The sequence below is a fragment of the Dicentrarchus labrax genome, unplaced genomic scaffold (assembly GCF_905237075.1).
Source record: "Dicentrarchus labrax unplaced genomic scaffold, dlabrax2021, whole genome shotgun sequence".
NCBI lineage: Eukaryota > Metazoa > Chordata > Actinopteri > Moronidae > Dicentrarchus > Dicentrarchus labrax.
The window spans coordinates 15741241-15754412 of NW_026136706.1; the positions used below are offsets into that span (position 1 = coordinate 15741241).

The window sequence follows — 13172 nt, forward strand, 5'->3', positions numbered from 1 at the left end:
CTTCAGACATGTGAGCTTTGTCTCCAGCTCGAGCTGCAAACAAAGGAAATGAGACTGTATTGACAGACCTTGTATTCACCTCATGAGAGAAATCTGTGAAGTCTGTGGAGCAATTACCCAGTGGGAGTTTGAGCACATCTATAAGGATTCAGTGTGATATATATATAACTGTAAATATAGGCTACACACAGATCTTATAGCTTTCTTTTAGCATTATTGTGGGGAAATATGACACAAATTAGATCACATTTATTTCTTTTAACAAATCTTCTTGCAAAATCTCCTGGGAGTGGACGTTGTTGTTGTGGCACAGCAGAGAATTGTGAAGGATAAGAGGAGTAACTGAGTGAGTCCACAATGGCTCTGAGTGTTCATATTAACATATTGACAGTTGTTTTCATGAAAGGCCAGTCCAAGAGAGAGTGACCCCACAGAGAGAAACATGCCCTGCTGGAGGCACCTCGTGGGACACTGTAAATGGGACCTGAGAGAGAGAATTGAAACTGGTGCAGCTTGGAGACGTGTGGATGGAATATCAAATATGTGTTATAGACAACTCTGAAGAGCCTGAGACAGGAACAGTCTTACTCTTCTTTGTCTGAGGAACTGAGAATTAACTGTTAAAGGCAGATGCATTGCAAGTTTTTTTTAATGATATTTCTTTTATTTTGGAAGTTTAACATGTTTTTAACACACAGCATATGGTCACATTTCCCATATGCACTTAATATCAGAATCAACTTTATTGGCTCATACAAGGAATTTGACTCCAGTTTTGAGCTCTCATGAAACAAAACTAAACAAAGACAACAAGGTTAAACAAAGATAAGCAGACATACATATAGATTTTATGTAGAGGTAAGAGGTATGAAAATAGATATATTCATGTAGGCTACATAAACAATTAGACAACAAATATATACAGCATTAATGTATAGAGTAATTGTTGTTGAGCAATGTCTGTGCATTACAAGAAATTCAAGTGTGTGCAAAGAAAATTGAATAAAATGAAAGGATATATAATAAGTTTCTCTCTGTACAGATGCAGGATGTGTGTGTGTCTGTTGACAAGTAGATTCAGTGGCCACATTATCAGATGCACCTGCACAATTTAATGCCATTATGTTTTCTTCTATGATGCCTTTTCTTTTTACACTGTCTTATAGTAGTTAATTCAATTACATGTTTTAGCATTGAGGTTGTAGTTAGTGTTGGGGTTATACTGGACTGCTTTATATTCAGAGGTGTTTGTAATATTATGACAAAGAATTAGAAACACCTCTCAGTTTAACGTAATCCAGCCCACCACCATCTTTATGACATCAGTAATAAACATAGACATTTAAACATTTCTGTCAACAACAACTGAACATCACATATTTAGGCAGATTTATTGTAGAGCTGTTGTTTTGAATTGCAATAGATTGTACAGGGGTACCTAATAAAGTGGCCACTGACTATGTACAGACCAACAAGTGACAGTAAAAGGTTACTATGTACAGTTCATAGTAATATACTTTACAATATGTACAGTAACATGAGTTGGTATTACAAGGTTATTGCATATGAGTTGTTTTTGGACATCAAGTGGTTTTTATCTACAGAGGGAGCAGGTCCTCTTTTAAGGGGGCCTCCATGTTGAATGGCATGTTTCTAAAGTAGCCCATAATAGACAAACCAAACACTAGATAGGGCCTTTCATGTTTATTTGCGAGTTTCGTGGCCACTGTAGTTTCACTACGACTCTTGAAACGGGAGGGTGAGGTAAGTTAGTTGCAATCTGCAACTACACTGCTGGATGCCACTAAATCCTACACACTAGGCCATTAAATTAAGATTTTTTGCATTTCTTTTTGCAAAAAACTTCTTAATAACACAGGTAACAACTAAAAGCCATTTTAATATTTAGTCAAGTTTGCAGACATGCAATAATCACTGCGGATAAACTAAATTAGTCAACCTTTTGATTCTCCTCTGAGCTGTTTATGGCATTCTTATCTATTAACATTATACTGGTAGTGTTTTATTACTGGAGAGAGCAATAAATCAAAACCCAGAGCTGAATCATGATTGTAGAACACAAATGAGAGGAAATTGTTGCATAAACTCAAACTAACATGAAGTGTTATTTTAGTCAAATCCTGGCTCTATATTGATTTCACGTCTGATCTGTGTACAGTATATAGTGCATGTGTCAGACAGAGAAGTCACACAATAGCAATAATTACAACATGGCAACTCTTTTATTGTCATCCAAAATAGAGATAATTTCCTCCCTGTAATGACATGATACAATACGTTTATAATAACCATTAAATTTACCAACACAATCCCTTGTGCACAGTAACTGCTCTGTAAATGCCATAGTTATTTATATGTTTATTTGTTATAACTCATACATTCCTTTTTTTAATTCTTCAAAAGTCTTTGGTGTGCATGTGATTTACAACAGCAGGCCGTGGTCTATTTTCTTGGGTGTGTGTTTTAAAGCAAGCTTTCCACTCTGTGCCCTCCTCGGTTTGATGCCAGTGTGGTTTGCCTTCGGGGCAGAGTGGCACCGCTTGATTGATGGTGCTGACAGAACATTTGTACCAACAGAGAATCTGTCACATTTCTGGACTTGTTTTTATTTCTTGGAGGTTATACCAGTTAGACTGCTTTTACAATTTGCCTACGTCATCTGATCATGTTCGTGAATAACTGGCGGTTATGTATGCATGAATTCTTTCGAAATGTGAGTCAGCAAGGACACCCAGTGAGTTTATAATTCATTAATTCTTGCCTCTTCTGTGACAGCAAAATTGTTAGTATCAAGCCCCCCAAACAGCCTGTTGGGGACGTACTTACAGAACAAGAGACTTTGTTATGGTGTTTTGTTCCTATGCAACATCTGCATGATTCTAAATAACTTTATTACTCGCTCTGAAAAGATTTATTGTCACTTTATGAAAAACAAAATACTCCACGACCCATACCACTGGGAACAACTCGTCAATCCCTGAGCCTCAAAAGTACAGCAGATGAATGATCTTCTATGCAGGGTTTAGGTTAGCCAACACCACCACCACTCCGGGAGGAATGCAAAAACAGTTTTGTCTTTAGCCCCCATTGAGCTCTCCAGAGGATTTGTATGGTTTCACTTAGAAAACAGTGTGCCGAAAACAGCCTGTTGTTGTATAGAAGACAGTATGTATGAGGCCTGTATATGCTGGTAGCAAAGACTTCCTTGCTTTGCAGCATGAAATATCTTTGATTAAAATCAGTGGTTAATGCTGAAGCTACCAAGCAAAGCTTAATGTTATTTCATACACACATGTTGTCATCTGTGTTCTAACCACAATAAACACTATCCTATATTTTGCCACTGATCTTAAACCTTAAAGACTATAATCCACCTTATTTCCATGACAAACACTGTGCTTTGTAGTGCTAGCACAGGCTCGGCTCCATAAAACATCCTATCCAAAACTTGGATATGCAATACTATCTCTGTAAAATGACCATTTTTATTCAATCTTTTTGTTCCCATCAAAAGGCCATTTTGTTCTCTGCAGTCTTAATGGTTACAAGATATTCAGCAAAGCACTGCTGATCTACAGCTCTTTGTTCGGACTCCCACGGAGAATACAATCTTACTTTGGAGCACTGCGGCTGCAGCCATACAATTCCATCAGCATAAATGCTTCACAAACACTTACACACAAAGTATAGGGGCGAGAAAAACACTACTTCAGACAAAAGGAATCGTTTTCTGGTTGTGCTTGTGGATTGTGTCAACCTCTATTTTCATACTATACAGAATATCATAAAATGTGGACTTTTTGGGGGGAAAATATGGTTTGAATGAATATTTGTTTTTTCTTCTAGGTGTATTTGCCCTCATTGTTCAGGGATGGGAGATATAACAAATATGCTATTTTTGTCAATATTTGAGGATAGCAGGAGTACTATAGTAACAGTGAAGTAGAGGACTCACATATTCATCAATCATAAATTAAATAAAAATTGTAAATGAAAGGTTAACTCAATCACTTTACAAATAATCCTATAAACTGACCAGTTCTTTTTGGCCGAAACACCTGCATCCTGCATGTGCCCTTCTAAAATCAGCATCACTTAACAGATTTAATTATAATTGTCTCCTCTCTGCTACAGTCAATGTCAGCTGTGTCTTTTAATTCTCTAATCAGTGGTCGGCAGGACCGCTATCACCATCACCATGCAGCTTCCCACTCAATACAGACATCCCAAAACACACACAGACTGGTTTTGTCAAATGTTTTATTGAGTGTAGACATCTGGGCTACTGTAAAACATGCATTATCTGCTGAAGGGGGAGAGGAGCAGGTGGCATTGTCCCCGCTGTCAGCTGTGTCAGTGCTGGCACCCGTGATGGAGATTAATGAAGTATCTGGAGAGTAATATGCTCCTTCAAATGCTGCTACAATTTGGAGTGGGGGCCGATCCTGATCTTAAATAGCAAAGCTGTCAGAGTTTACTGAACCTGTGCTTTGGCACAGAGGGGGGAGATTTGATTCTACAGGACGGGAAACAGAAAGTGAGAGTGTGGCAGTGGGTGTCAGGCCAAAGACAGAAGAAAAGGAGGGGTGGTGGGGGTGGGGGTGAGATAACAAGTACAGTCAGTTATGTAAACAAACAAATCTTGTTTCTTGTGTCACTTTTTCTTTGGTGCATTTGGAGCGTTAAATTTGAAAAAGATGATGTCTCCATCTTCAACAATGTAGTTTCTTCCCTGTTGTCTGTATTTCCCAGCTGCCTGTAAGACAACAAAGAAAAACTAAATTAAAAAAATATATATAAACAAAATATTGTATGATATAGAGGTTACAGATGGCTTGGATTACTACATAATTTAGCTTTCCATTCACAGGTATAATGGACTACATAGAGCACATAATAACAGTGTACATAAAATATAATAGTTCAGAATTAGTATCTAATCTATTTTATCACCTACAATGACTTTACTCCAGTTGTAAACATCATATTCTCTCTCTCTCACGTACACACACTCACACACACACACACAAACTTGCATCCATGTTTTTGTTCAAGGGGTGCCCGATTTCCCACTGAGTGAATAATCCTCTCCTCTGCCCATTTCAGTTTCATGTGCACAAGCACAAAATGTTAATAAGTCTTTGATTACAGCACTATCAAACTTCTCAAGGAAACAAAATAAGTTCTAACATTTCTTTTGTATACAGTAAGTGTTTGTTCTCCTTCCCGGCAAACTCAAAATAATTGACTTGAAGTGCTAATACCGACAGGTTTATGCATTCTGGTTCTGCACAGCGCACAATTAATTAGAAGAATCAATGTCCCTTTAAAGGCTCAGGAGACCATTTAATCCAAGCTCAATACCACCAGAAACACTGGATGGAGAGGGAGACAGGAAAAAAAAAAATCAATGGCTATTTGTGATTCCTGAGTATGTATTAAACCAGACACGTCTAACTGGTTCATTTGCACTTGAAAGCAGCCATCTGGAGCAGCAAGCTTGGCTTAAGCAGATATGATTACTAATAATGTGATATCCCCGTACACTGGCCCTTTTCAGACAGCCTATTCCCACAACTGGCATTAAATAGCATGGACCTTAATGCCACAGTCAAAAACGCTCCATGTTCTTATGAGGCCCAAAAAAGGGATTAGTAAGAGAGCATGCAGTAAGGACCTGACACTCAGATCTCAACCTCGGATAACAATAGTGAAACTCCCCAGAGACCCACACATTTCCCCCTCTGTTTGCAGCTTATGAAGGGTGTGGACAATACACTGCTGCTGCATTAAATACTTATTAAAAAAGGCTTGAATACTAAAGAGATTTAAATGTTTTCATAGTGTTTCCTTCTCCACACCGGTCTCCGCAGGTCCCTGTGTGTCACCATAATTACATTAGCTGAGTCTGTAAGTGGGCACATAGAGTTGATGGTGGCGATAGTGGGATTGTAACAGCATGGCTTTACAGCTGCGGCTCACAAATGTCACACATAGCACGGGTAAAATCCCTCCTGCTTTAATTTAATTAACTGAGAATTCAATTTAAAAATATGTCTATATATATATATAAAAAAGAGCATCTTTGAAATGAAAGGCATCCTACAGTGTTGATCAACTGATTATTAACTCTGTACCTTCAATTACTAAATTACAGTTTGCCAATGTGAAAATAAATGCCAAACCTAAAAACACTTAGGTAGTAGAAAAGAAAGGCATCTTGAGGCATTTTTTTTTTGCGCCCAGTTATTGTCTTCACAAATTCACCATGAAATCAGTTATTACATTTGACAGGAGTGTGCACATGAACAACCCACACCCCAGTTAAAAAGGTCAAAACAAACACTGGCCATCATAAAAATAAGATATGCAAGTCACATTTCTGCGCTACCCATCCATGAAACAGTCCTTATTTGAGGCATTTCACACTTTATTTAACTTGCCGCTTTATATCACTGTCACATGGCTACAGTGGCTTGGGGATTTGGCAACAGAGAGCTCTGAGCTAACAGCGCACTCTATAGATCTGATAAATGCCTGGTGAGGTGAAGAAGTGCTACCTTTGAGCGACTGTGCTGAGCCACGAGCAAGAGCTACCATCAGCCAGTTAAGACACATTGTGATAAAGATATGCACAGCTGGAGCAGAATGGCAGTGTTTAGAGCCAGAATCAGTTGGCTTGTCAGGAGTGGTGCTGGAGTGTGTGCAGTAATTTCTTCCCCTGAGTAAAGGTGAAGAGCAGTTTGCAGTAGGAGCTGTGTGGTGACTGTCAGCTCCACTGATCACAGGAGACTTCCCCTCATCCTCTGGCACCCTGACTGCTCACCTTGACAGCGTTCTCGCTGCCTTCCTCTTTAAAATCCTGGAATTTCATTACTTCCGCCATAATGAAGCCCTTCTCAAAGTCTGTGTGGATCTTCCCCGCAGCCTGTGGAGCCTTAGTTCCTTTCTGTCACAGGGAAGGAAAAGAGAGGACAAATGAATTGTTTTGGAGAAGATGGATTACAGCATGCGAGCGACATGGTGTTTGATAGGGTGATAGCGTCATGAGCATCACTCGGGGGTGTTTTCAGTCGGGGGTATTCTTGCCTCAGTCCTGATTTCTGGATAGCTTTCCACTCGGCTGTGCCCTGCTAGGGCAGCAGCCTGGACACCGATAAGGACCCAGCACTGCTATCAATGCCTTCTGATTCCCATTCCGTGGTGGTATTGATTTCTGTCCAAGCAATCTTGCCTCATTGTGGGTCGCTGCTCGGCTCTCTGGTCATGACAGCAAGAAGACCCAGTGTTGCAGTGAGAGGCCATGGTGGTATAGACCTCACTGCATTAGGCCTCACTATTTTGGCACAGCAGAGTTTGGTCATTGAAAATTCATTTCAAACCTTTCAATAATGTTTTCACTGTGGTGGATGCAGGGCTGCTGGAGGATGTTTTTGATGTATTTAAATTGACATTAATGATTGTATCTAAACATATATTTAGATGTGCCCCTAAAGTTATTTCAGATACCAATTTACAAAACAACAGAATAACAATTTAATAGTTCTTTGTGCCTTTAATCCTCTTTAAAACTCTAAGACACAACTGGTGACTGATAAAATGTGCAATTTATATGCACTGAAATAATGCTGGGCGGAAATGACAAATGACCCAAATAAGTGACGTGGCTGCTGTGTATCATTATGACTCCTGCCTGTCGACCTGCTCGCTCTCTCTCTCTCTCTCTCTCTCTCTCTCTGCAGCTCTGTGCTCAGGAACTGTTGAGCAGTTTTAATTATGTATATAATCAGGTTGGGGTCAACATATTTCATGCCAAAAGAATGATGCGTATTTAATGACTCTAATACATTACCATCTCTTTGCAATCTCATTGACGGAGTGCTTGTGAGTTTAACTACCATTAATCAGCATCAAGGTTTGTCTATCTGGAGAAAAATAGATTAAGGGAGGGATTTTTTTCATATGGAGCATTACAAGAGATCCACATTGTCCTAGTTAAGAGCTATGCAGAGCAGGCTGATAGATAATGGTCACCTCGAGGCTGCCTAATAAAGCATGTTAAAGGGCTTAGGAACACGACATTACTGAGTGTAGTTTTTACAATGCAAGATGTATTGGCTTAATATAGTTACTCACTGATGCTTACCTGACTAAATGCCCCTCACACACAATCAAGGCTGGCTGTAATCAGTTATGTCGTGGGGGACCAGAGTGTTTTGAGGATGCCTTTGAAGTGTTTCAGGACTTTTTTGTAAATAGCGCGGACATCAGTCACGCTGAGACAAGTGCGCGACTAACCCGGTGATGTCATCTGGCTAAAATGTAATGTGTCCTGTGTTGGCATAAAAAAAAAAAAGAGGAAGTGAGCTCACCTACCCCTCTGGCCTGTCTGCGAAACCATCATGAAAATATCTACTAAAAGTTGCTGCTTACAAAAGTCTCATGTGCACATGTTTCACATCACTTGGAGCAGTACATTCAATATTAATATGAAATCAGTTAATACAGCACTAAAATAATTATCTGATCCTGTAAGTGGCAAAAAAAAACTTGATTATTGTAGTTTTCCATTTGCTGCCTACAAATAAAATTTGTATCAGCATGGGGCGTCCCGTTGGCAGGCTCATACTGTATGACTGAGATGTTCTGTGTTCATATCTGACCAGGGAGGGTTTGTTGCATGTTATCCCCCCCGTTTATTAATTTCTTAACTTCCTGTTTCTCTTCTTTGTCAACCATAAAAAAACACACTGAAATAATATTTTAAAAAGAATACACTGTATGGGTCACTGAGTCTGTATTTCGTTACATTTTGCAACATAATACCAAACTATCAGATGCTGTGATGACTCCTGTATCATCAGTGCATGGTGTGACTTTAAGGGTACATTTGGAAACATATCTGTTATTCAAACACCAAATGACTGTAGCTGTCCTCCTGTGAGGTGACCCATAAATGCAGTTTACCACATGTCAATAGGATTTATAGGGAGAAAAGGTTTTGGCCTAGTGGTTTGTTTCTGTGGATCTTTAGTTGGAGCTCATATTTCAGCTTCGTGCTGTCCCACCATGTTCACCTCAGTGGCAAGGTTAATTTATACACCAATTTATATTGCGCTTCGGGAAAATTAAATTAAATTATCTGGCCTGTTTGTATTGGTGGTGAACTGTTAATATTATTTGTCTGCACACAGTCAATGCTTGGACACGCATTCACTCCTAATGCTGTTTATATGGTTAAATTTCTTTTGTTAAGTAGATGTGCTTAAATTTGAATATACATTTAATTTTAATTATTTTGTAAGTTTAAAAAATGTCGCATGGTCTTCTATTGTGAACTGATCTGAAATACAGTACATTCATTATTTGTTATTGAATATAAACTGAAATATCTTGTTACCTAGTTTGAAATATCAGCTGTAATGTTTATCCATCATGCACACTGATTAAGCATACAAAGACTCCACTCTAACACTCAAATTGTTGTTAGAAGTTCTTAAGTTTCGAAGGGAATAACAAAAATACAGGTTGACATCTCAAAAAGCTCTTCGAGATTTTTAAAAACCTCTTGAAAAAATATGTATAATTCACAAGACAAACACGGCTTCTCATGCACATCCTGTAAATTGATAAGCAATGTCAATTTTAGCTTTTTGCTTCCAAATAAACAGAATTTATAGCAGCCAATTCAACAAAGATATTGAACAAAGATAACATGGAGAATTTCTTGATTATTTGTTATTAAATGTGAAAACTGAAGTAGCTCAGGGAACAAAACTTTAATGATCCACTTGGCGACAAGTTCTTTGAATACATGCCATTGTCAAAAATTGCAATGCTTTTTGAAAATGGTTATCCAAGTTATGTTTAGGGAATTGAAGGCATTCTGTATTGTGAAGGTCTGGTTTAAAATTGCAACCCCTTTAAATATCTGATGGGACGGAAGAATGATTATTATTAAGTGTGACAGGATACAACCCAAATCTTTGGTCTTCAAAAAAAGTTTCTCAGAAAGTTACTTTTTTTAAAAAAAAAACCCCACCTACATGGACTTATAATATGTAACTCCTGACAAGTCAAATACCTTATTATATCTGCACTCAATTCTTCTATTTTGCTCACAACACCAGCATGCAAAGCCAACATCTGTATTGATGTAAATCCTGCGATCCCATTGCACAAAGCACTTGGCGGCCCGGGCTCAGTAAACTGAGACACACAGGGAGGAGGAGCCCCCAGCAAGGCCCACAAACAGTCGAATGAAAAGCGACATCAATTTTGGCACAGACAACCTCCGTCACACAGATTAGGCAGGCACAATGCACAGGCTCCTTATCTCCAGCGGCAGGAGGAGGGCAGGCAGATCTGCACAGGATGGAAACATTCTCATGGACGTAATGGGCAAAATCAATTGTTGCCCTCCTCAATCAATGTAGCCCCCACTTTCACTGTTCAGCAGCTCACCAGTAATTGAAGTTATCCTTGGCCTGTAATGACTGGCTAAAGCACAACCATGACAAAGTTGAAAGTGTGTGATATCAGTGAGGGTGCCAGCAGGGTGGAACGTGGGACAGTGTGCGTGCATTCGTTTGTGTGTATGTGTTGTGTGTGCCTGGTACACACCCACACACTCACGTGTATGTGCACAGCAGGAAGCTGGCTCTTACCCGAATGGTCCATGCACGGACCTCGTCTGGTCCAGCAGTGAAGAAGTACTCCAGCTGCAGGGCTGCGTAGCCTGCCTTGATGATCCTGCTCAGGGCACTGGTGGAGAGATATTTCAGTTTGAATCGAGGGGTCTGAACAGTTTAAGTATTATTTATTGCCACTGATGCCTAGACAAAGTTCACTTCAGTGGCAAGGCCCCATTCATTCCAATATAAACTCATTAAGTGAATAAGATGGGTCACTTCGTTTCACATAAGACATTCAACTCTCCAATGGTTTCTTTGATTAATTACAAAGCTTGTAGACCCATTTAGCATTTTTAAGAATTCAATCCGATGCCTCGTTCAGCACCAAGAGGAAAAAAAAAATCTGCTGTCACAATTTTTCTCTCCATAGAGGTTTTCACATGAGAACAATAAACCCAAAATGCCCAAGTTATAATTATACCTACAGATGACAGATGACAGTTAAAAACTTAATTTAGAGGAAAACCCTTTGACTGAGTTGTTCAGTAAGAAGAGGGATCCTTTGCTTTATAATGGTAATTACTCTGCCATTTATTATTCTATCAGCACATGCAATTAAAGGAGTGCATGGAGGACACAGCTGATAATAAAGTGTGGGGAGACTGAATGCTAATTAACCTCTGCGTCTTGTGCTCTGTGCAGTACTTCTGCCTCTCCTCTTCACTCTTGTCCTGTAGCTGGCTCTCCAGGCCACCGCTGAAGGGGATGACCAAGGCTCCGGGGTCATGACTGTCCACCCACTCCTTGATTTTCACCAACCTGGTAAAATCAGCAGCCACAAAACTAGTTGGAGGACTTGATTAACATGAAGGTATTTGTTATCCGCTTGGGGCATGCATATTCATGAGAGCAGCTGAACGAACATATGAGTGTTTGAAAGGAGAGTTTCTTTCAGAGAGTTTGACTTTGTTTTCCACCAAAGAGCAGATATTCACAAAGATTTAACAGAAGCAAACAAATACTTCTTTACAAGTAATTCAAAATCTTACTGAATTAAAAGCATTATCAGCTAAATATACTTGCAGAATGGACCCTTATGTACTTACATCAAAAGGCTCATTATTAGTAGAGCAATAATGTGTGAGTAGCATTTTATTGTTGTATAAGAGGGGGTGAATTTAGGTATACTGTACCTTTTGTACTGTTGGGCAGTTTAATCTGCATATAATTCTTAAGTCTTAAAACCGTATTTTCAAAAAACAAGCAACAAAAAATTCAGTTTATGCATTAAAAATATTTCAATTTGTTTTTAATTTAGATAAACTTACTTAAAAATGTTCATGAATGAAGTATTTGTACAAGAAACAATGAGGCAGACTGCTGCATAAATGAAACATGATTTTAGATTTAAAGAACTTAATTACAGATTAAAATGTTTTGTAAGAGGACAATGCATCATCTTTAAGAAGCTGATTATATCTTTTGTATAAAAAATAGTGGAAAATTAAATGTAGTGGAGTACAAAAGTACAATATTTCCCTCTGAAATGTAGTGGAGTAGAAATATAAAGCGGTACCTCAGAATTGTACTAGACTGCAATTGAGTAAATGTAGTTACTTTCCGTCCATGTTTTGGTCTTTTGCCTGTAGGTTTTACTATAACAGACAAACAGCGTTCATTCACCCCAACTAAATATTTACCATAAAGCCAAAGTGTTTCCTCATAAATGTCTTTGTCATTCTCTTCACCTGAGTTTTCTTGTCTTTTTTTGTCTTCCATTTCAGCAGGACACCTGACATTGCAGGACAAAGATATCCTCGCACTTAATGGTAACTCTCAGTCAGAACAATATAAGGGGGTTAGGGCAATTATGAGATTAGCCCCACATGCTCTCAGGCTGGGATTGGACAGGTCTCAAAGAACAGCATCATACAAATCCATTTTCACACGGCGGCCCTGACAGAGCTCCTAGGCTGGATTGATTCTAAGGGGTCCCTGTCATTATCTGTAATCCTAGTTTCCTGTTTAAAGCCTATAAGAATCAAAGACTGGGAGGGACCCGAACACCTCAATACCACATCTATTCCAATAACAATGTCACCGCTTTAGCACCTACAGCACCATATCGCTGTTCCTACCTAATGATTATCAATATACAATATATGACAGGGTAACGGGGCGCAGGAAGAGCACAGTTTTGCTTTGATTGGATGTTTTTCCCAACAAGTTAGAATAACACTACAGGGTAAATTTGAAATGCATCGTATGCCAGTTTGTCTGTCTGTTTGGATGCACATCTATTAAAAGCCGTAACCTAATATTTCCCTTTCTGTTCGCACTGTGGATGCGGGAGCTGATGTTTGACTGCCACTGCAATAAGGTAGTCGCCAATGTCTCACCAATAAAGGGCAGAAAAATAAACACATTTAGTCAAAGCCAAAAACCCTGAAAACACAGGAGATGGCGGGCGCTTCAAGAGGGGAAAAAATCCAATCTGAGATAATAACAGCTGTAGTT

General features: G+C 39.0%; 1 protein-coding gene across 4 annotated transcripts in view; it reads right to left on the reverse strand.

Moving 5' to 3' along the window:
* Positions 1-4264: 4264 nt before the first annotated feature.
* The window catches only part of LOC127366186 (obg-like ATPase 1), a 44608-nt gene continuing 35700 nt past the window's right edge, over positions 4265-13172 (reverse strand). For all 4 annotated transcript variants that reach the window (XM_051405021.1, XM_051405018.1, XM_051405019.1 and 1 more), the window contains 4 exons: positions 11334-11474; positions 10689-10785; positions 6848-6970; positions 4265-4777 (listed from right to left, as the gene is read on the reverse strand). In XM_051405021.1, coding sequence (XP_051260981.1) covers positions 4676-4777; positions 6848-6970; positions 10689-10785; positions 11334-11474 — 463 coding nt within the window. In that variant the 3' untranslated portion in view covers positions 4265-4675. The remainder of the gene's footprint in view (positions 4778-6847; positions 6971-10688; positions 10786-11333; positions 11475-13172) is intronic.